Source organism: Aptenodytes forsteri, unplaced genomic scaffold (genome assembly GCF_000699145.1).
Source record: "Aptenodytes forsteri isolate BGI_AS27 unplaced genomic scaffold, ASM69914v1 Scaffold75, whole genome shotgun sequence".
NCBI lineage: Eukaryota > Metazoa > Chordata > Aves > Sphenisciformes > Spheniscidae > Aptenodytes > Aptenodytes forsteri.
Window position 1 is genome coordinate 1,039,068 of NW_008794171.1, and position 24,850 is coordinate 1,063,917.

The 24,850-nt window shown below is 44.9% G+C and overlaps 1 protein-coding gene across 1 annotated transcript in view; it reads left to right on the top strand.

Moving 5' to 3' along the window:
- The first annotated feature begins 3,194 nt into the window (after window positions 1-3,194).
- Window positions 3,195-24,850, top strand: part of MAML2 (mastermind like transcriptional coactivator 2) — a 171,255-nt gene continuing 149,599 nt past the window's right edge. Inside the window, exons 1-3 of the mRNA XM_009282305.2 lie at window positions 3,195-3,372; window positions 4,711-5,089; window positions 12,328-12,406. Coding sequence (XP_009280580.1) covers window positions 3,195-3,372; window positions 4,711-5,089; window positions 12,328-12,406 — 636 coding nt within the window. The remainder of the gene's footprint in view (window positions 3,373-4,710; window positions 5,090-12,327; window positions 12,407-24,850) is intronic.

Genomic DNA, 24,850 nt, shown 5'->3' on the forward strand with positions numbered 1-24,850 from the left:
AAAGGTCGCCTGAATTCCCTGCCAGAGTGCACACTTGCAAGGCAACAGTGCAGATGGTAGGCCAGTCTGCACCTTATTGTATATACGTGTCCTCTCTTATCCAAACTATTCCTGGCACATCTCCTCTCTTTTCATTCAGGCACTTAAGGATGAGCATCTGGGGCCAAGATTGCCCATGTAATTGATGCCTTATGTAATGATACTGAGTTTTGGAGTGGCCTTGAACTCCAGTAAGTCACCCTCTACACCTTTCTAAATGGAGTTTCACTTTGTCAATGTACATAGATGGCCCTATCCACTCATTTTATCTCCTTCTCTTCATTTGGTCATTCCTTAAACTAGCCACCGGCTTAGACAAGTACTGCGAAGATGCTGTTGACTGCTTGGTGGTCCACACTGTATCATCTTCATCAGTTTTTCATATCTCTTTCCACACGCAACTGCAGATTATCTGGGTTGGTTTTGTTAATAGGAGACAGATGGAAATTGGGTGTCAAGTTGTGATTCTGAAGCGTAGGAGCTTCATAGCCTTTTTTAAAATGCATGATATTAAAAATCTTTTAAAATGAAATTAGTTTCTGGCGTTTAACAATTAGTGAGGCAAAACAGATGCTCAACAGAGAGGCCAGAGGGGGGTAATTCTTTAGTCTAAGTAGTCACCTCTGAACCCCAGGCTGACATAAACACATTTGATACAAAAGGCCAGACTCTTGCATGCTCTAAATCTCCCATGTTTGCCCTGGCACTGCACAGCGCTCGGTCTGGTGGGTTGCATTGCCTTTCTCAATCAGGTGATACACAGCACAGGAACAGTTGGGAAGAAGACATGCTGGCAGGACTGATATATCTAGGACCTTGTGCATTAGACAAATCAGATTTTCTGGAGCTTGCTTTGCCTGGGTCTATTAGTCGAGCCTTCAAAATCAAAAGCAAGAGGCGTTTCTTGGAGTAGTGCATGCACTATTCTAAAATGAGCTGCAGGACTTTTACACATGGGTGAAGAACAAACACACTGGGTCTGAAAGGGGTTTGTCAAGTGGGAATGGTTCAAAGCGGCATCAGGGAAGGTTCAGACTGGACATTAGGAAGCATTTCTTTACTGAGAGGATGGTCAAACACCGGAACAGGCTTCCTAGAGAGGTGGTCGATGCCCCAAGCCTGTCAGTGCTTAAGAGGCATTTGGACAATGCCCTTAATAACATGCTTTAACTTTTGGTCAGCCCTGAAGTGGTCAGGCAGTTGACCTAGATGATCATTGTAGGTCCCTTCCAACTGAACTGTTCTGTTCTGTTCTGTTCTATTCTATTCTATTCTATTCTTATTCTAAGCCAGGATCCTGTCCTAGTTCTGACCAGGAGTGGATGCCAGAGGAAAAATATATGAAAACAGGCAAACATGGCACAGTCCTTTTCCCGATACAATCATAGGGCTGGGAGCTTCTGAGCCAGAGACGGTATCTTGGTGTGTAGTAATTCCAACCAACTTTCCCTGCACAAGTTTGTCTAATTGCTGTTCTAACTTCTGGCCTCTGCAACAGCTGATGGCAATGAGCTCCACTGTTTAATTTGCACTGGATGGAGAAGTGCTTACTTTTGTTTGTGTGAAACCTGCTGCCTGCTAATTGCATTTAATGTCTTTTCCTGGCAAAAAAAAGGAGGAGTGGGAGGCTCCAAACTCACCAGGTCACAGGTGCTTGGGTGCAAGGCATACGCAACTGGCTCATGCTTGACCTTGCGCATTCACTGCATGGCTTGGCCTCCTGCCCTGACACCATCTGGTAAACTGCGATCTTCTCACCAGCAGCATCCAGCAGACAAAGCCCCCGTGCAAGACGTCTTGTTGCAGTTCAGCAGGTGAATGGGCAGTGACTCCAGCTCCCACCCTGGTCCATCCTGTTTCTTATTGTTTTTTCTAGCTTAAAGTCAAGTTGATATTGGCTGGCATTTTTCATATGTATGCATTTGCACACATAGCTGCCCCGCACCCCTTGGAGGTCCAATAATGCAGAGGGTAGGAAAATAGGATGCTCAAGAAGTGCCTCAGCTTGGGTCAACTGGAAGAGAAAGATATTGCAGATCTTAAGTAACTGGTTTTCAGAAGCCCTCCAAGTACCTATTAAAATTCACTACCACAGTTACATGGGCCACCACAGAAATCTTAATGTGGCCGTGTGGGGATGTGCAGCAGAAGCTCTGACAGCAACTGTCTGCTTATTTACTTACAGAAAATAATTTATGCTCCTACATTTGCTGTCAGCTCCAGTTTTTCTTTCTTAATTTATACCCCTGGAGGAGTTCTTTTCTCATCAACTAGTAGAAACTACTCTCCTGATTTAGACCCCAAGGTTAAATTTCCAGTTATGTAGTACCTTGATGTCTCCCTACTTAAACTGCCCTGCTCCTTTTTGGAAAGATGCACTCCACCCCGAGGTTTCATACTGTGTCCAAGGGATGCTTGTAAACCATAAGAGAGTTTTTTTTGTATTGGTACAAAAATACCATCAGATTAATCTGGCAAAGTACTCCTAGTGTGGACACATCTGGCAAAGCTGTACCAGTATTGGAAAACCTCTTCCCACAAGCACAACAAGTTCTACCAGAAGAAGCATGTGTTTGTCACTGTAACTGGGACAATGGCTCAGGGCAGGATTGGAGCGAGCCCTTATCTGCCACGATCTGGAAAAGAGGGTGGATAGTGAGGTGGCAATGTTTGCTATTGATAGTAAGCTATTAAGGGTAATAAAAATGAAAGCTGACTGCAAAGACTTGCAGAAGGCACTCACTATAGTTAGGAGTGAGGCAATAAAAGAGCAGATGAGATTAATTTAGATAAATGTGGAGTGTTGTGCATGGGAAAAACTCCTAACTGTAGATGCCAGTTGATAGACTGTGAGTTAGCTGTGTCTGTTCAGGAATGAGGTCCCGGAGTTGTAATAGCTCCATGAAAACAGCAGCGTGTTCCTTGATAGCAGTGCAAAACCAATCAAACATCAGGAGTTATTAGGAAAAAAGAGGAAAAACAGAGCCATACGAATTCACTAGTTCTGCCTTTCCTTCTCAGAAAGGGTATATTAGAAATAAGAAGGTACCAAAGTTACAAGGATAACCCAAAGTATAGGACAATTTCTAGACGTTTGGGACTCCCTTGTCAGAAAAGGGAGTAAGTGAGAGGATATGACAGAGGTGCTGACAACCATGAATGCCCTCCAGCGAGTTGGCAGGAAACAATTTGGGCTGTTTGTTTCAATACAAGACCTATGGGACATCCAATATGATGAGGTGGTGCTGGGCTCCAGGCAGGCAGAGGGGGTGGTCACAGTTAAACCGTGGAACTCGTTGCCGCATGATGCTGTACGTGCTAAAAATTTGCAAGGTAAAAAGCAATTAAACGTATCTCAGGAAGAAAAATCCATTGGCAGCTATGAAATGCAAACACCCCAGCTCTGTCTCAGATCCCTAAGCTACAAACAGCTGGCAGTTGGTGGGAAATACAAAGAATTTATTCCTATGTGTTTACCTTATTCCCACCCTCTTCCCCGTGTACATGCTGTCAGCCCAAGCTGGAGATGGGACATTGGGACGGACTGACCTTTGGGCTGACCCACTGCAGGAATTCTTAAGTTTAGGATAACCCTAATTTACGTCACTTTTATTCAGATATAATGCTGGGATCATGAGGTGAAGCTGTATCGCAGTAAAGAATCAAAGTAAAAGTGAGGTTCTCCTGCAAGAAAAGTAATCTATACTTCAAAAATAATTACATTGAAATAAAAATTTTTAAAAAAGCATATAGTGGAAAATTGGAAATTAAAGAAATAGTCATTTGAGCATTGGAAAAGCGTCATGGAAGTATCCCTAATCATTTTCTGCTCCTGTCTGTCATCAGCCTATTTCACATGCCATCTTAGCTTTCAGTCACTTGCAAACCATGTCTCACATTTTGAAAGTTCGCATGATGCAAAAAACCCATGAAAATATGCTAATTGGACCAGCTCATTTTTCCAGCTCCTCAGAATGGGGAAGAATACTTCAACTCCACTTCTCACAAGATAGCCGTCTGCCCCTACCCTGACCATTTCAGTTACTCAGGGTCATCCTCCCTCAGATAGCTTTAGGAAGAGGCACAGGGTTGGCACACAGTGTGAGCGATCTTGCAGGCAGACCCATGAAGGTACTACTGGTTCTTTCTAATACAGCTGCTTCTTCTCCAGCCCTAAACTTTCCAGCCTAACGCCTGCGCTGGTGGGTCTTCTGGACGCTATTAAGGTTTGTTAGACAGCTCTTAGGCTTCACCCCAGAGTTAGCTGCATTTTGATGCTGGGCAATGGATCGTCAAGTTTAGAAGCAAACACCCAGAGTGCTTTCAGAAGAACTACAGAAACTAGGTAATTAATTATTAAGAAGTAATTAGCAAAGAAAGAGGTTTACTTCAAACAGGGATTTAAAATTTCACTGGAAGACTGGTGTTCTTCCCTGTAGAAGCTTGTAAAGAAATGCAGAGTTGCTGATAGTGCCAAACATGCACATAAACACCCGCGTGTTGATTGTGGATTTGTGAGACATTTAAGGACAGCAGGAGGGAGCTGCACAGCTGATATCCATCACTTGCACAAATAGCTGACTAAATAGCCTAGATCTGAGATACCACCGAGTGGTCATTGCAATGACTGGAAATGGAAAGTTAAGAAAGGAGTTGCTCTCGGTTTCCTAGCCCGACCGTCTGGCCAGGAGGAGCTGTGGTGCTCCAGGGCTGATGAGAAAGGACCGGTGACACTTCCCACAAGCGTGTGCTTGTCCCAGCTGCAGCTTCACACGCACCGAAGAGCGAGGACGTTGGAGAAACACCTCTGCCGCTGGACGCTGGATGGCTGCTTGGCCTCCTTGGGGAGGAAGTGGCTTCCATTTAAGGAGCTGGAGAGGTTCTTGGCAGGGATTGCAGCAGAGCATCCCAAACGCTGGGTCCCGTTGGCAGAAAGGCTGGGGGCAGCTCAAGCTCGCGCTTTGGAAGTGCCTTCCTTTGTCAGTTTGAGATTTTCCAGAATTTCAAAGCGGAAAGAAAGAGAGGGGTACGAGGAAGCTATTAAAGATAGGTAAAATAAACTTGAGGGGGGGGGGGAAGCATGTTTCATTGAGAAACCACGCACTTTATTCGAGGGAAGGATCAGTGAATGCTTATTATTTTAACAAAGACTTTTTCTGTCGTGAACAAGAGAAGCAGATGTTTAAAAAACGGACAGGAAGCGTCTGTGACAAATGAAAGGATTTTTGATTGAATTCATGAGCTGTGTTTCCTGCCAGTAATTCATTCAGCTGTAGGCTAGATCAAAACATAATATTATGGTTTAATCAGCACACTTTTTAACACGAAGCCAGAATATACAAGCTCTTGGTGCTATAGGTAAAAAGCCATTAGTACAGTTGGCTCAAAGGCTTCTTTTTAATTCATTATTCATTCTTCTTCTTTTAAGCAAATACGTTGTCTATCAGCAAACACCTGAGAACTCCTAGAGAGCCGTGTTTTGGAGTTTGCACGAGCAGGTGTAGAAAGGGTAAAGCACTTTCAGGGCATGGCAGATGAAATAGGCTGCCTAAAAGTACAATTCGGCTTCTGTTGCAGTCTGAGAAAGCTCAGCTTCCTACCGACTGCAGGGAGCATTAGATCAAGCTGGTTATCCTTGGAAAAAAAAGCCTGGCATAAGGATTTTTATTTTTTTTTTCTCAGCACAGTTCTGAAAAAGCAGCGTGTGTGTGCATGCAGGCGCGTGCGCACATGTGTTAATTTTCATGTTTTCTGCTTCTCTTCCTTCCTCCTAATGAATTCTATTTGTTTACAGCCTCAAGGAAAGCTTGTCACTAGAAATTTCCTTTTGAGTTTTCAGCTTGAGATTTCACAACCAGAGAGCCATTGCAACACACTGATAAACAAGCTGAGGGAGGCAACTCTGGAGAATTGAGGCTTCTCTTTTTCACCCTTTAGTTAAGTAAATAGTTACCAAATGTGCCGAGAGGTAGAGAACTTTATCCCTAGCTGTAATGACTATTAGCAAAAGTGGATTTTTTTCCTATCCAAAAACTTAGAGTAGACACAGGAACTGTTTTGAACAGCTTATCCTTACACTACTCCTTGTCAGAAAGGGTCGGATGCTGGGCTGTGTTCCTGGGACACAGCACCAGGCTGCAGGCTGTATGGGAGCAGGGAAAATGGAAAAGAGGCGTTGCAAAAGCTGCCTAAAGCTCAGGGTCACAGTTCTGGATTTGCACAACGCAGGACCTGGCTGAAGCCGAGAAATGATAACCAGGATATGCCCCACACACAGATACCGGCTGCCCTCCATCCCCCTTGGCCAGGCTTTTGGAGGAGGGATGAGGACACTAAGGCATCCTCTGCCAGGTTTACTCCTCTGCAGGGGTGCAGTCAGCAGGGCTTGGCTGCTGGGGGGCCTGGGTCCCGTGCTGGACCCGGTGTCTCCTGTGCAGGTCTTGGTCCTTGGATTAAGCACAATGTCCATCTATGCATCCATAGATCTGCCATGATAACCAGGCAGGCTTTCTCTGCTGCATTTAATCCATTGTAAAGTTTCTACAGGTGACTCTTTCATCATATAAATGTATTGGGGGAAGCCTTGCAGCCATGATTTCCAGGGTGCTCTGGGATAATGTGGATAAAGGCTGCTTTCTGGAGGTTGGGATGAAATTCTAGGGCACAGACTTTCCTTGCTGCAAAAAAAAGTACAGCTTTGGATCAACCAAAACTTTTTACCAATGCTTGTGAAATTTAGCAAGTGGTTTTGGCGACGGCAGAGCAGGCATATCTTGACATTTTCGAAATAACTGAAGCGGTTTGTTTTTTCACTAGGAAACAAAGTTTTGTTTTGAAATTTGTCTCAGCTTTGTAATAATAAAGAGCAGTAAGAAAGAAAAATCCTTCCAGGGAAACAAAAATGTTTCAATTTAAGTTGAATTAAGATTTTTCTGTTCAACCCAAGTTGAATAGAACTTGTCACTTCAAGGAAGAAAAAAAGGCGCTTTGGGCCATCAAAACCAAAAAAAGGCTGTCTAAGGAGTAATAATAAAAAAAAAATTATTTGCCTATTTCTGTTTATTCGGGTGTGCAGTATAATTACTGATATGAGGAAACATATCATGTGGAGGGCCAGATCCCTCACTCATGCAGAGAAGACACATAACACATTTAAGGACTTACATACTAGACCAGTTGAGCTAAGGAATAAAGACAGAGGAACTAAATGTACCTTCCCTCTCTTTAATAGTAGAAAACAGAGGAGCTGCCTCATCTGTTCAGCGCACAACCTGATCCCACATCAGAGCAGCTAAAGAAGGTGCAGTGAGATCTGCTGCCAGCCAGCTGTTTGGGGCAACTCAAATTGTAGAATCATAGAATGGGTTGGGTTGGAAGGGACCTCTAAAGGTCATCTAGTCCAACCCCCCTGCCATGGGCAGGGACATCTTCAACTAGAGCAGGTTGCTCAGAGCCCCGTCCAACCTGACCTTGAATGTTTCCAGGGATGGGGCATCCACCACCTCTCAGGGCAACCTGTGCCAGTGTTTCACCACCCCCATTGTAAAAAATGTCTTCCTTGTATCTGGAGGTTTGAAAATGGTTTGAGTTTTCCAGTCTCCCAACCAAGGCATGGCGTGCACTAATCCTGTCTGTGGTGTAGCTGAGGAGGAGGCTCCCCAGGTCCTTTTGTCCCATAGAGCATCTTCACCACCAGAATTGTGCCCAGTAAGTGGCGGCTTCTTGGTAAACAGTATAATCATTAAATGTCAGCTACTGCTTAGGGTTTAATTGCTTTTGAATTTTAGCAAGCAGCTCCTCATTCATAGCAAATTGGCATTTCGTACATTCAAGATTGTGCTATTAGCTGCACAATAGAGAGGCTGGTTTTCTGTAAATATTGAGATTTGGTAATTAAAACCCGACAGTTATTAACACTCCACAGCAGATAAATGCTTCAGCTGCTGAATCTGCTGTGGGCAAACCTTCCGGAAAGAGCGTCTTATCAGTGAGTGGAGGAAGGCTCTAGCTGCCATACTCCATTAACACCACATTAATGAGCCAAGAGCCCACGCACCACAATGAAAACATACCCTGAAGTGTAGCAGATGGGCTCAGAAGCCAAAGCCACACAATGGGGAAACCTCGGAAATCATAGCTAAATTCAACAGAAAACAAAAGCTGGGAAGCTTGGCCCTCCTTGTAGTAAACATCCCAGAGTAACAGGCATTCTTGGGTCTTACTGGGTGAAATTGTGGACTTTCCATTGACTTCAGGAGGACCCAGGTCTCATGTGGTTACAGGCAGTATGTCAAAACCATCCATAAACCACTGCTGATCGCCTGAGCTCTGCACCGGCATCTCCAGTGAAATCCTTCAGCGATGCTCACGGAGGACTTGTGATTCAGTCCTTCGGATAACTGCACTGCTAACCCACAGCAAGACTTCACGCATCTTGTTGCTAGAGCTGCTTAAAATAAAATAAACAAAAGTGAGTTGACAAATGTGACTGAATCAGTGCGGAGGGAAGCACTAAGACATTAATCATGTAAATGATTAACAAGTGTCTATTAGTCATATGTGAACGACACTTCCCCACATACTAGTAAAAGTGCTACAGCATCTTTCATAATAGTAATGATGTCATAGCAGAAAAAGCCCTCACACTTAAATGTATTTGCTGGGAGGCAATGGCTATTGCACATGTTTTTTAAGAATTTATTCTTTTACAGACTAGTGTAAGTCTGTTAACCTTCCCACCAGCGCTACATCATTCTACCTCATTGTCGTTAGTAAGGATGTTATATACGTGAAGCACAAAATTAAAATGAAGTAGCTTTCAGTTGTATATGCCAGACAGAGCAAATGCATCTTTGAAGTACTTTGATAAAGCTGTGTGTAACTACTGTTTTGCTAGTGCTGTGGTTTGTAGGGCAGCAGTACTAGTATCAATATGAGCATTCTGTATGCCAGCCTGGTAAAATTTCCCCTATTGCTCCTTGTGAATGCAAAATGATTTCAAATGGAGGAAGACACTGCATGTTTTCCAGGGGTTTTGATACAGCCAGGAATTTTTTGGACAAAACTGCTTACCTACCAGGTTTTGATACAGCGGTCATTGGGAAAGGCTTTTTGGTCAAAAATGCAATATCCAGTCATCCAGAGAGATGCTATTTGCATCTTACATCCCTGCCCTGGTCTCTGTGTCAGTGTGCCCAGGAAAAAGGCAACTCACCCCCTGCGGCTCCCACTGCATGGTGATCTCTGCACCGTGGAGATCCTCGACTCCATATGTGCCTGCTCGGAAAAAGAGCTAGAACCAGGGAGCAATCATACAAAAAGGCCTTATTAAAAACGGGGTAGGGAAGGGGTAAGGACTCCAAACCTGATCCTCCAAAGGGGCCTCCTGCTCAGGGTCGGTCTGGAAAGTGAGGCGCTTGGTAGAGCAGAACTTGGCCAGAGTTCACGGTGCCAGCGCTGGCAAGATGGGAACGCAGCCTCAAACACATGCTTCCAGTTTCCAGTGGCCAAGAAGAGATTTTGTTTAATAATACAGATGCCTGTATTAAATATATTAAAGTGATAGTTAGCTCTGTGATCTTCCGCATCAGACCTGCCAGAGAGCAGAGACTGTAAGGCACCTTCACCATGCTGTTCTGATACAGGGTTCTTGTCAGGGCCATTTTCTGATTAGGCAAAACTTTCTTTCCCTCCCTCTACTGCAAACAGGGCTTGTCACCTGTTTCTCATCTGTTTTCATTGTAGAGGAGAAGTAATGGGTACATCTGGGCATTATTGGAGAAAAGGCTTGGCTGAAGCCATAATGGGGTAATTATAGGCTGAACTGAGCCATGCCAATGCGTTGTAAATACATTTGCCTCTGAGTGTGTGATACTGTCATGTGTCCATTCAGATGGCTTTTTTGGGAGAGGGAGGAGAGAAAGGGGCAGGGTGAAAAGCTAACTATGCCTGACCTATCCTATGTATGTGCAGTAAACCTTGAAGATACAAAAATCCTACCATCACAGCAGAAAAACAACAGTGTGCGCCGGTGTAAAATGGACCAATGGCTTATTTTCCAAATAGCTTGTTTTCCTGGGGATTCAATTATCCCATGTATGACAGCTTAACTTGCTTCTTGGTCTTTTGTAACTGCAAGGAGACACCAAACCAAAATAGCTCGTTTTCACTGTTTTGGTGGTGCTCTCCGCTAAATAGCAACACATGACTGCTGGTACACTACAGAAGCCAGTGACCTAATGTAAAGTGTGATGGCAGGCTCTGGCAGCAGCCTGCACTGTCTGAAGGAAAGGGGAAGATGGTACAAGGAACCAGAAACCTCAAATGGCGCTCTGTGTGTGTGTGTGTGTGTGTGTGTCTGTGTCTGTGTCTGTGTCTGTGTGTGTGAATGGGGCTCCTAGACACATCCTGCAAACTTGCAGCCCTCCCTCCCAGAGGTGACACTTCCAGTGCAGGAGAAAGTGTTCAAAGCCTCAGTGGTGTTTTACATCATTGGTACATGGCACATCACAGAGTCACACAGTGACAGAACAGCTGAGGTTGGAAGTGATCTCTGGAGGTCATCTGGTCCAACCACTCTGCACAAGCTCAAGCAGTTGCCCAGGACCATGTCCAGGTGAATGGACCATGTCCATTGCACTGAGCTGGTAGCATCTGCTTTGTGTCATGGAGTGTGGGTGCAGTTCTGCCTAACCCAGGCGGATGTTAAAGTTCAGAGGGTTTTGCCTTGAGGGAGATTGCAAGCACCACTGTGTGTGTTACTGCTGCTGTAGTAACTGAGCCAGCCCCATACAAAACTGGATGGGTAATGGGACTTGGATCTTTGGCTGTCTCTTGGCATGTCATTGCTATGCTGTAGGTAGAGAGGTACCGGATTTCAGAATATAGGGGAAGGATAAGCCTTCTGGAGTTGGGCGTGTTTCTGGGGTCACTCTGGCCTCCAGCCCATGTATCTTCCATAGCTGGTGTACTGCATTTGCAGGGGGACACCGTGGTCAGAAAGGGAGTTTTCCCAGGGTGAAGCTCATCCTCCACACCCCATGGTGTGCTGTACCCTGCAATTTCTCCAAATGCAGGAAACGTAACTGCGTATCTTGGGGTAGTGGCAGTTTTGTGTTCATATTCTTCCCTGTTTTCATTTTTCACATGAAATTGTCATACCTCTGATCTGTAGTGAGCAACAAATTATCAAAAATATTAAAATAGATGGGTATAATGGTCTTATCTTGTACATATGGAAAAATCCACAATGGGAATGGGGAGAGATTTAGCCACGACACAAGCGAAAGTGGCATCTGCAGAAGGCAGAAGACAGCAGAGCAGAGCGGCATTGGCACTGGACCTCTGCAAGCTCCACACCAATTGAATATCCAGCTTTATTTCCATAGCCAGAGACTACCATTTCTATCTATTTCTTTTACCTTTTTTTCCTATCAGGCAGAAGTTACGTCCTTTTGGTCTTGACTAAAATGGAGCGATCTGTTCATTTAGCTGCTGAGAAGGGAAATTAACTTCATTCTTATCCGTCTACCTTATTAGCACAAATATTGCGGCTGCATTATCCTATCCCACATAAAACCCTGTACAGTAGAGCCTTTTAATTGTCTGGCTAATTGTTTGGCCTCGAAGCTGTCTATTTCCGATTGTCTAATTCTCATTAGAATGCCAGCTGACACCAAGTCCTCCAAAGCTCCCTTTAGCTGCTTTTAACCACTTCTGGACTAATTTGGTGGTGTTGAAAGCACTTACAGAAAGGCAACCAACAATAAGAAACACAGTGCAAATGTTTCTCTTCTCTAATGCATTCAACATTTTAAATCTTGGCCATAAAGGAGTTTTGATGCTGGTTTAAATGCATGTATCCCTACAGAGTCACAGCATTGTCGTTAGTGTTCAGAAGTGTGTAAAATACATGGACTGAAAATCTAGGCACAAATGCTTCAGTCCTTGATCTGAAATATCTCCTTCTGAAACCAATGGGGTTTTTCACCCTATGAATAAGGAATGAATCAGGATTGCAGGGTGCAGGCCCCCAGCGAGAGAAAGGATCGGTCTGTATTACAGTGCTCTTTGTTAACCCTACATAAGCATTTCTGAGGACAGCCTACAAAACCTGAATGAGACTAAATCTTGGGTTCACACTCTAAATTCAGTGCCATATATTATTGCCATATAGCCTTTTTTTCACTTTGTGATACTTCAGCACCCATTTCAGAATCTGGCTTAGTCCATAGCCACAGTTAGAAAATTTTCCTGTTGTCTGTTCCCTCAGTTATCTTTTTTGAACAGTTCTCAGCAATCTGATGAATCACTTGAGACTGGCCGAAGCTTGTCCCATGTTGCCATCAAACTGAACAAACACAAGCAGGTAGGAAAACTCAGTGGGGCAGGACTCCCTCAGAGTCATGTTTCCCACCACTGCTGCCCTGAGAGAAGATGGGGGAAAAAAATATGTTCTTGCCAGGTTTTGAGTGACATTTGATAACCTAAAACCTAGAGAGGGATTAAAACATGGCCAGCTACTGAAACTGGAGGGTATAGATCTGATGAGGGTTTATTACCAGTTTTAGCACTGGATTCCTTGATCACAGATGCAGGAGAAGAGTAGGAAAGGCTTCAGTGCTGCAGTGGTGGAGGGTTTACTGGCTTCCTGCAGACGGGGGGACCTCTTGCTTAACTAGGGAGCCTTGCCGTTGGGAGCCAGTGCCCCAAGGCTCCCTTTTGCTGCATCCTACCAGCTCGTTAGGCAGAACGAAAGGTTTCAGGGAGCCTTAAAGCTTGGGAGGCTGTCCACAGGCTTTCCCAGCTTCTCCCTCCAATGCAGCCCAGTGAGCAGATGGGCAGAGATGAGGGAAGCCCTGGCAGCCTCTCTGCTACCCTGTAACAGGAGGCATCGCACCTATCGGCCAGGGCACCCGGGACACCCAGCACCCAGGTCACCCCTCTCTGGCAGCCACAGCAGTGTATTTTCAAAGCATCGCATTTGACAGCTTCCAAAATGAAATACTGTGAGATTGCTGCTTTGCAAAAATGTGGCATTTGGGGATTTTCCTCACAATTCTTGGAGAAAAAAGTTTGGAAGGTTCACGTATGGAGTTCATGAATCTCCTGCATGTTGTCCCAGCCCACCCCAGGACTTGCCTTGTGTTCTTCTCCTGAACATCTCGGCACCCCTGTCCCCCAAGATACATTAACTGCCTACTGCATCGCTATCTACAGCCAAAGCTGTTAATGATATTTCCTGTCGGCAAGGGCAGCTGAGCCCTTATGTCTGGCATATACAACTTCTGTATATATATATCTCTTGTTCGGAAGATGTAGTAGAAAAAATTTGTATCAACAGTTTCTTCTTATGTAAAAGATAAAAGGGGAAGGAGAATAGATCTTCTCTCATCTTGCAACTTGGGGTGCCTGTTCCAAAAACAGGTCCTGGAGACCACAGCCAGAGCGATCATGGTTCAAAGAGCAATACAAGGCCACCGATTCAGCCTGACACCTCTTCTTCCCATCCTGAGATGGGGCATTTCCTACATTTTTCAATACAGTTCCACTGCCCTGATAGACTTCATTCCCCAAGCATCCTTTTTTAGAAATACTTGACCTGCTTTTGCCATGGATTTTTTCCTCCTCATTTTCTTGCTTTCTAGAAAATCACAGTTCTCCCTTGACATTTTCTCCTGTCTCATGGAAGAGGAGACCGAGTTACTGTTGTCTCCTTCAGCTGTGAACACAGATGGAATTTATGGCTTTTTGGGTTGTATTTATAACTGTTTTAAAAGCATGGCAAATGTCATCTACAAAAACTCCTGTTAAGCTGTTTCTTCCCCAGGCACTGCATGCTTCACAACTGCTGCAGCACACAAGGCAGGGGTCCTCGGCTTGGTGTGAATTATTGCTTTTGTAGCTATAGACACTTCTATGTGTTGTTCAGGGATTTACCTGAATGTGACACTTACTTGAATCGTACGCTTCATGTGAGCCACATGCTTTCCATGTAGAGGAACCACACACACCATCACACTCACCATCACACAGGCATAGGTTAAAAATGGAAGAAAATGCCACGTATTGTCTATTGTATGCATTTTTCAGGTTTGTGCCTGCATTTAAACTTCTAATTGCCTTTAGGTCTTACAGCCTTGTAAACTTTTTTGGCTTTGTCTTTTGTAGATTTTTTTAATTGATTATGACTCAGTTCTCTAGCCTGAATTTTTCAGATATCCACAAGTATCTGATTAATTTTTGCTTTTAGCCTAGGTTCCTAAGGAAACAAATCTCATCCAGTTGTGTTTCTTGTCTGTAATAACTTCTGGGCAATTTTTCAGCCAAATTTGATAGAAGGTTAAAGGTCAGCAACACATAAGTTCCTGCAGTTTCCATGAAAATTAGTCTGGTTAGAAGAAAGGAAGAAATTAAGCTGGCAGTGGAGGAAAGGCAGCTGTCACTCAGTTTTCAGTGGCAGCAGCCACTGAAACACCCAGCCAGCCAGCAGGATCTGGCCACAGCAGTTTGTCCCACCAAACAGGCTGGGAACGTGAGAGGGCGTTGAGCAAACTGCTGTTTGGTGGTGGTATTTTGAGGACATTGGGCACCAACCCTTAAGAAACTGGAGTTTACCAGATCCATTGCTCATGGAACGACTTTATTAAATAGGAAGGCTAAACAAACATTTTCCTTCCTCCTGATTGTGTGTCATTTCTTTTCAAGCCAACGCTTCTGAAAACAAGGGTCTAATGTTAGCACAGCTTCCCCAGAAGAGGTTTCCAAGACTCTTTGCTCCCAGCAGCTCTTGCTGAAATTAATGGGAGCTGCTGAGGCTCAGTGCTTCCAAAAATAAAAACACTTTGCCAGTGGTACAGATGCAGATGTCTAAATTTAAGCTGTAGTTTTTGAGCATCTGGGGCCTAAATCCATGTCTGAGCACTTCAAAACAAGTGGCCTGATTTTTTTGTAGGTACTGAACAGCCTTACTGAAGTCAAGGGACTTACGGGCTGTATGGATCAGACTATATTTGGAAGTCAAGGGGTAGATATAGGTAGCTGAAATTTAGGCACACAAATTGGAGCACATGGGCCGTGCACCTGAGAGCGGGGGTTTTCAAAGCGTTCAGCCTTGGCAGAAGTGATCTTATTGAAGTCGCTGGAGTCCAGAGGGAAAGAGTTAAGTCAACACAGAGCACTTCAGAAGGCTCCTGGCTCAGCATGTACATCTGTGTTTAAGAAGGACGCTGGAATAAAAAATACTTTGCAGGTGCAACACGGCCAAATTAGCGCGGTGGAAGAAACCGTAGGTTTTTTAAATCCTTGGATTGGAGCAGCGGCTCTTGCAGCTTAATGCTACACACATACTGGGGGCTTTTTGTATTTATTTCCCTGTGTGCCTTGTTGTTTTAAGAAAAAGGAACAAACAGGGAGCAGTTGGCTGGCAGAGCCTGCGAACTCGGCGGGAGCTGCCAACGGGCCTTGCTGGCTCTTTGCAGTGAAAGGAGCGGGCTTGTGGAGTTACAACTGCTCTGCAAACCCCTCCTGCCCCGATCCTGCCCCGGCTCAATGGGGCTTTGTGTAGAGGCTGGGGCTGCCCGGGCAGAGCTGCCTACTGATTCTCTCTCACAGGATGGAGACGGGCTGCCTTTAACCCTTTCCTAGCTCTACAGCAGGATTTTGATCCAAGCTTGCTTTTTGGGTTTGTTTTCCTTCTTCCAGCCTCAGGAAACAAAAAACAAAACCAAAAACCTAAACCAACACCGCCCCCAAAACAACAACAACAACAAAAAAAACCCAAAACCCAAACAAAGAAAAAATCACTTTCTTCAGGCCCCAAATCAGCATAGATTAAACAAACAGGAGTTTAGATTTTGCTGACGAGGGAGCTGATCTTTAAGCGTTGAAAAGTTCAGTCCGTAGCTATCACAGCCTGAGCCAACACCCCGTCCTCAATAATGTGGGCGAAGTACCATGGTTGAACAAAAAGAGGCAGGATTTATTTGATCAGAGGTAGATGATTTATCACCTTTCGTTTGACAGCTGCAGGATTAAATGTACTATTGAGTCAGAGGTGGCTGCCTATAAGGAGATTTACCTGTAAATGTGCCCCCAGAGTGAAACAGTCTGGATTTAATAAAGATGCCAGATTTACCACAAGCAAATGAGAGGCTACAGAGGCCCACATGATTAAGTGACAAAATGGAGGTGGAAACTGGGAGGAAATGAGGTGAAACACAAGGGAACGACAGCTTGAAAATATGGACTGAAAAGCAGAAGGGGATAAAACACCTGGGCAGGAGACTTGAGAGGCTCTTAGGTGCAAAGAGGCAGGAGAAACACAGTTCAGATACCCCTATATAGCACTGGCCTTGAGTCTTTGCCTGTCCTCCACTGGAAAATGTGGCAAAACGTTGCCAAAGGTTCCTAGTGCTATTTATGGAAATGAGATAAAATTGAAGCCAGGTTTGGGGTAAGCAAAACCTCCTTGTTCCAGAGCTGTAAAACCAAAACCCTGGTTTGGATTAAGGACCCGCTGGATCTGCATCTTCTGAGCTGGTGAGAGGGGAGCTGATGGGCAAGCAATCCCATCAGTGCATCGCTCTGCCTTGGAGAGCTGCTGGGAGCTGACTGTCACAGGAATGCAATACTGCAGAGCTCTCGTGCTTTACGTATTTGTTTAAACTTGACAAAAACTCAGGCCCTTAATCTGCAACAGTTTATTTGAACAGGCTGGGAAGACAAGGTTATTGTTGTTGTTGTTTGAAAGCCCTGTAATTGAAAAGCTTATACTAAAGATTTGTGGATATATGTCCACCTAAGTATTGTGAGGATCTGCATGTGGAGTACCCAACATTGGGAAGTAAAAGCTGCGTCCACACAGGGAAGAGCTGGTGTCAAGGTCAGAGTCCTGAAGACAGGCACTGAGGAGTCACCTGGAAGAGCTGTACACAAGCACCCCCCACAAAAAGTTCACAGGATATGCCCATCCCTGTGTCCTGCATGTAGGTGTCCATTTACCCTGCCTCTTTGCAGGTTGGGAGTGACCTGTCCCTTCGGCTGAGTTCACGTGCATGCATGCTCAGAGGACACATCTTCGGTGCTGCCTTCTAAAATCTGGCCCTAATTTTAGACCAATTTACTGTTCCAATGAAATGAACCTGCAAAACATATGGCGCAAATAGCGTTCGCCTAAGTGGACTGCACGGTTCAGGTTTGATTTGTGACTTCTCTTTACATTCCCATTCACGGGGGAGTCCGTGATAGATCTTTAAACAGAATAAACTGAAACCCGTCCACAGCTGCCTTTCATCAGGGAGAGGGCTGCAGACAAACTCCAGAGCGGAGCCTCTGTCTGGGGCAATTGCAGCAACTACCGTGGAGGACGGTGCACGCACACTGCGGGCAGCGGCTGCAACAAAGGAGGCAGGCTCTTGTTTGACTTGCGCCTGCTTGTCTTCGAGACAGACATTACAGCCACTTACAGAAATTCAGTCTGAGGGGGAAAAAACAGAAGAGAGAGAGAGGAGAAAGGAAGAAATCATTAAAAAAAAAACCCACCACGATGGAGATTTGGTAGTGGATTTTAAATCACATTTAGACATAAATCCTCTGAGTTCACAATTTCCGTAGATTACTGGCATCTGTGGACCCCAGATAGACTGTAATCACTAAGATTGTTCTAATCTTCCTATGGGAGGTTTTTCAAAGGAAGTATTGAATTACACCAATTCTTAGCAGGGCTGGGTTTTAACTTGCAAGAAAGTGCTTTAAACCCAAATGTATGCATTAGTGCCAGGCCTATAAAGTGAGGGTATAATGCTTGTGACCTTCATACATCCTGATGTGTAATTTGTTATCTGGACAATAAAACTTCACAAGAGACACACATGGTCAGCTGCACCCAGTGGTAAGTATATTACAAACCATCAGGCCCGTGTTGTCATCTTTGGGCCTTCTGTGTGACAGTCCTTTGAAGCACGTCTCTGCTCTTTGCAGAGAGTGGTGCTTGACTCGTGCACCAAGGTTGAGTCATGCCCTAACTGAATCTTGCCGTAGCGTAGCGTTTCATTCCATTGCCCTGTGTGCCTGCCCCTAAACCCAGCTCCCATCACACTCTGGAAGTAAGCAGAGTTAAAAATGGTGTGGTTGTAAAGAGATCTATTTGGTATGGAAAACTTTGTACAGAGAGCGCAAAGCTGTGGTACCTGCTTGTGACCAGAGCATGCAGGGGAACATCGGAGAACATCAGCAGAATAAACCTAATTCTGCTCACACCTATGAAAGCTAGAATTGCTTCTACTGAACACACTAGAGGGATGTGGGGAGCTGGTGTGAGATGAAAATCCTGATTGCTGTGTCAGATTCATCACTGGTACACGAAAATGAATGGAATTACACCAGGGATTATACTGTCCCCATATGGGGTTTTATGCCTGGTAACTTCTCAGCCTTAATGGGTATCAAATTTGCGCCTGCTATACTGGGTTGCACAGCTGAATGCTTTTGCTCCAGTGCTAAGGGATTAAATAGACAATTGAGGTTTCTCAGAAAGGACATAGAAAATGTAAATCAAAAAGAGAGTCACTGGAACTGGTTGCAGTGCTGACAGCCCTTACAATGCATGCTGCTTCCGACCGCTCGCAGTGACCAGCTGCAGCAGCGCCTGGGCTGATGCAGAGCAGCGTCGGGGCCATACATGGGGATAATGGGACACGGGACTGAGAGCCCACGAGTGCCCGACAGCCTGCTCCAAGGCATGCCATCTGCAAGCTGGGAAACTGAATCCACTCTTCCCGTGCGGCCAGGAGAGTTGGTGTGTCCCTGGTGTGGGGAGCTGCCGGGGAATGACTGTGCTCTCACGATGGAGCTGTGTATTGCGCCTCTCAGCTCAGTGACTCTGCCTTATTTAACATGCCACTCGCCAGCCAGACACCAGCGTGGGGAAGTATTTGCCTTTGCATTGCATTTGGATAACTCTGAAATTTTAGGGGCCTGTCAGAGCTAAGTTTGGAGGAGTCTAAGGCAATGCTACACCTGCCCTGAGCAGAAATATGCTGGAGGGAAGGACCTGACCTTGAGAACAAATTCATGCTGTGCTGTATTACTCTACAATCAAAATGGTTTGATTTACCAGAGGGTAAACATTTTTGCTACCTGCTTGGGAACCAGTCAACACTTCTTTTAAGACAATGCAAGTTTCCAGTTTTGGGTTTACTTAGGGGGAAAAAAACCCATATTTTTGGTTTCATTTGGTTTGAGGTTTTTGTTTGTTTTGGAAGAACACTGCTTCCCTGCAAGGGACCACAGAAATTCATTCTCCACAGCTGTGTGAAAGCCAAGCTGTGCAGAGAAAACCTGTTCCAAGCACTTGTTGATGTTCATGCAGACTCCACTTTGTGTGATGGGACAAGCAGTGACCATGACAGAAGACTAACGATAACGCCATGCATCAGTGTGATGTTGTCATCACCATGAGGTTGAGCTGGTTGCCTTGTCTTAAGTAGAGGAAAAGAAAATAAGAAGGTTAGGAAAGACAGTGCCGAGCACCACCACAATGCACTCAGTGTTAGTAGCTGTTTGTTGTCTACCATGCCATGATGGTGTGAAATGAATCCCTGGGCTCCTTTCTGAATAGACTATGCAGTGCAAAGGGTGGTTTTGGTCAGCATGGTCTGCAATGATGTTGAGGGTGCTAAGAGGAAGATGATCACACTGTGGTATGGTTTAATGAGCCAAGGATGCCTCTGTACAGTTTTGGCAGCCACAATTACTTATTTTACTTTCCTGTGTGAGGTTAACAAGGTGACAACCCCACCGTGCCCCCATGTTGGACTCCTCAAGATACTGCAGAGCTTGGTGTGGGCTTCTGTCCATCTCACTGCCCGAGGATCTGAATATCGGTGTGTGCATGAATCGAGGAAGGCGGCTGTTGCTTGCATTGTGTACCTCGTGCTTGTCAGTGTGTGGGGAGTTCCTCCCCTCTGTCTACCAAGGGAAGCTTGGCCTGATTTTGTGTGCAGAGCTTACCCTGGTTTCAGTGACGGTGAGACATTTCCCAGGGTCCATTAAACTGCTTTGGCTCTGAGTGGGCTTTCTCCAATGTTCAACTACTTGTTCACCCTACATGTCAGCTTGCACATACATCCTGGCTTAAGCAACTTGCCATAGTATAACCCTTTCTGTAATGCACATTTGGAATGGTTATCTGTGTTCCCTCCTAGCTGAAGCAGTGCAACTTCTGTCCGTGGGTCAGCCCTCTTGGCTGGGAGCTGCCAAAGTGACTTCTCGGGAGGGATGGTGGGCACAGGGCTTCTTGAAAAGCAATCAAACATTTGAGGAGACACTGTGCATCCTGGTTGCATTCAAGTGGGACCAGACTGGAGGGCTGGCGGTGAGCTCCATGCCTCTGATAGCTGGATCTCCACAGCTGTGCTATGGAAAAGCAGCGTGCTGCATTTCCTGCACATACTCTTGATGTGTGGCTACTTCATTCCCATCTTGTTATCGGCCTTTCCAAGAGCACTAGACAAACGTAGGTGTGTAGGAGCTGACGAGCTCTGTCCAGGTGGTTTGTGTGGCTTGAGGACAGACTCGGGGCTCCTTGCATGTGTAACTAGTCTCAGAGGTTGGATTCCTTTCTCCAATGCCTCCTTGCTCTGTGGGTCTTCTCTTTTTCACCTCCTGTCAGCAGATCAGCAGGACGCATTAGCTGAAGCATAATTCTGGACTAGAGCTGGCTCCCATCCACTCGGTTTGGAGCAGCCTCACTTCACACAGCCATATATGCATGTCCAAAATAGTCTTCAACTTTAGCAAAGACCTATGGAAGAGCAGCATATATACATGCAACAAGAGTAGCGGTAAGACTGACTGAGCTGCCTGAGTTGTCGCAGGGTTTGTATAGACCTCTGTCTCTCAGATTGGACTGCATTCATGACTTAAATGGATGCTTTATCTTGATTTACTGGACATTCACTTACAAATACAATAGGATTTTGAAATACGGGTATCCTCAAGTAGGTTATTCTTCACAGAGGGGTTATTTTCTCTGCCTCTTACCTTTCTGAGTTTAAAACCAATGATTTAGTAGCTGAGAATTATCAGGGGAAGACAGTGCTTCTGATTTTTCTCCGACATATGCTGTGGTGAATTAAAAATAATTTTGTGGAAGGCAATGAAATGGTAATAAGCAGGATAAATCTTGTTGAGTAAGAAACATATGAATGCAAGTCCCATTTATTTTCCACAGCACTTAGGCAAAAACTTTACCCATTATGCATGGCAGTTGCTACTTGGATCTAGTTTGAAAGATGCTATGGTCAGATTTAGGCCCATATTACCATGATTGAAGCCACAACACCTTAGCTGAGGCGTGGAGTTCTCCATGTGCAGACACACTCAGCCTGGAGCGAATGTAAGAGACTTATTTCAACCCCAGTTAATTACAGGCTAAACTAGGACAAATTACCTTGCTGCAGTCTTCCAGTATGTGCAAGGTGAGTTACCATGGCTCAGCTGACCCATGTGGTAGGATCCAGCTCCAGACTGTAAACACATCATTGTAATATCTAAACTTCTTTACTCAATGGAGACCGAGGCAATGCAATCAGTAGAGTCCTGGGAGCAACTCAGCTGACCAAACATTGCCTTTTCCTGTATGTGAATAGGGTTGTGTTCATCCATCTCAGCATGTTGTGCATGTTAGAGCCTGCCCAAACTCTGAACTGTCTGTTCATGGTGTGTACCATGTCACTTGACTTCCACTGGGACCATTTATGGAACAAGGCTCTATACATCCTGGATAAGGGTATCAAATACTCTGAGATAGTGAGATGCAAACTACTGTGTCAGGGCACACTCTTACTTTTATTTGAGCTGTTTCCAAAGGGCTGCATACTATCAGTGCTTTGCACCTCTGGGGCCAAAACTGCAAGATGCACAGCAGCCTTTGTTGACTCATTGGATAGAATAAGTCAGAGGCATGTTGGAAGTATGCAGCATTTCATAAGATTATACTCATATTGATCCTTCCTATCTGTGATTATTTCTGTCACAGAGAGGTGACATATTATGACATCTTAACTCCATGTCATAGGGAAAGAACTGCTATGATCCTTCATTGATAGGTGGAGTGCAAACAGCCAGAGACCCAGCACTACAAAAAGTGGTGACACAATCATGTCCCAAGGTAGTGGGACATGATTGCCTGCACAAATGTGATTACCTGTTTGGATGGCCCATGGTTGATTTCTGTCTCAAACCAACTCAAACGTTTCATTGGCACAGCTCACCATTCCCAACAGACAATTTGAATGTGCATTCAGACCCTACTTTGGAAGTTAGAAGAGTGTAATGATTTGGATGTGGTCTGTGGTGTGTTGGTGGTGGTGAATACCAGAGAACAACCCCAGGGGTATTTAATTTCCTAGTAGAGACACGGGTATATGGGTTGCCATAAAGTTGCACAAAGAGTTAGCGCAGAGCAAGGAAATGAACTCAGATCTTGTGCCTTCTAAACCATTGCCTTAACAGCAGTTTAATATATCTGGCAACCTGATGAAAAGAAAGCAAAGCATGGCTTGTAGGGAGATGGAAAAAGCCACAGCACTTCCTCCCCTTGGAGAAGAGTGCAGGACAGTGGTGCCCAGGCTGGTGGAGATCTGTGCTGGTGAGTCTGCATGGCACAGCATGGAGCAATGCTGGGAGCCAGCTGGGAGCCATGAGAACATCAGGGGAAGCTAGTATGGAAAATGTGGTGTTTGACCCTTTCCATGTATTATTTTTCTAATAGAACATTGTCATTTTGTTTGATGCCGTACAGCCATGATGGCCACAGACTTTCCCCTAGGCCTTAGTGATGGGGAATCATTCTCTGAGCTTGTCATTTATTTCCCCCACAGAAAATTCGTAACATTTCCCCATTTAATGTGGAGAAATTCAGATAAAATCTACAAGACGAGAAAAGCACAGTCCATCACCAAAGAACTTGTGCCACTTCCTCCCATTTGATGACTAATGGTAGAGTGCCTTAAACCTTATTCCTTGGTATCATTTGGATTCCTGACAACTCCACTCTCTCATGGGATGAGTAAATATCAGTTTGTTCCCAGGAAGATTAACTAGTAAAATGATTGAGGGGAAAAAAAAAAAACAACACAACTTTTCAGCATGTTGCACTTAGACTGCCCTTCAGACTTCCCTTAGACTCTGCAGGCTTTATTTTTAAGGTGCTTTAATTTGCCTACATTCATAAAATCCTGCAGTGTCTAAAAAAAAGCCATTTTTTTTTCTCACCAAAGCAGCTAATTTGAGGAGGGATTTAGCACTTTGAATAAAAACCTTTGGTCTACTAGGGAAAGAAATTGGTAAAACTACAGTCAATTATTGCCTGCAACAGCATAGAATATATCTTGCTTGATTTAAGTCAAGCTCTCTGTACTTGAACAGTAATGAAGTGTAGAGCACCAGACAGGGATAAAAGCAATCCCTGTCCATTGCAACCCCATGAACCTCAGTGAAGCCAGATTTCCCCTCAGCGTCCCTGGGAAGAGGGATTTACTTCATTTTAGTGATTAGAAACTTGGGCCATTTGTCTCAGCTGCTTATCTAGGCTATCTCTGCAGTCAGTGGAAAGAGATAAGCACGTTCAGAAAGTGCCTGTCCTTGACCTTTGGGTGGGTTGATTTGCCCTCGGGAAGTGCTTCTCTCTCCACTGACTGAAGGGCTGTAGTCCTGGGGCAAGGATGGAGGTTGAATCTCATGCTAGATGTTGGCACAACCTGCAGGGCTCTTTAGTTATGGGAGAGGGAACTGGGAAGCAGCAAAGGTAGGATGCCAAGGTGACAAAGCTTAACACAAGCCTCACCATTGCCACTCTTTCTGTAGCCCTCTCCTGGGTTTTTTGGAGCATGTGTCCTCAAAGCTGACTCCTGCTCCTCCCTGTGTCACAGTGAGGCCCATATCGTCCACCTCTGCTGAGGAGATGCTAGCCTTTCTCTTCCTCCATGATCTGCTTCGCAGAAAGAGCTTGGGCAATGCTGGTCCTAGGGCAGGGAGAGGCTGTGACAGGTCTCAGGGACCTCTTCCATGCAGTAACCTCTCGGTTACTTGGTCAAATTGATGTTGTCTCACCAGCTGGGTTTCCACTCATGTGGTCCATCCAAACTCTCCTACATGTTCAGAAATCAGGGTCTTGGGCAGCCACTACACTTGGCTTTAAAACACAGTTCACTGTTGCTGGTACTATGGAAACATGAAGCACTAGCGAAGTGGAGGGCTTCATTTCACAGACACTTGGCTTTCCTTTTGCATTTGCAGCAAAGACTCAGGATCCAGCCTTTTAAACTGAGTTTCTTAACTGCATTTCACTGAACACAAATTAAAATAGACACCTCAAATACAGTGAAGTGATTTATAGCATCTGACTCTACAGGCTTCTGAGATCCAGTTTATATAACAGATGCTCTACATACACCAGCTAATCCCTGCCATTGACACCAGCTGAGGACTGTTTACTTCACTACCCAGACATGATAATGGCATGCTCCCACTTCCCCAGTCATTTTATCCAAGGAATACAAAGCTCTTTCCTAATGTTAATGAGTTAATCAGCGTGACACCCTTCTGAGCAAGTTTGCCCAAACGTAAAAGGAGGGATGGAGAACCTAAAAGACCTACCCACATTCACCCTGAGATTGAACTGGAAATGCCACCTACCTTGTCCCTAGTTGTTAGGAACTGCCTCACCTAAAGTAACAAAACTACACACAAAAATACAGCTCTCCATTTGGTTTTTTGGTTGTTTTTTGTTTGGTTGTTTTTTTATGGT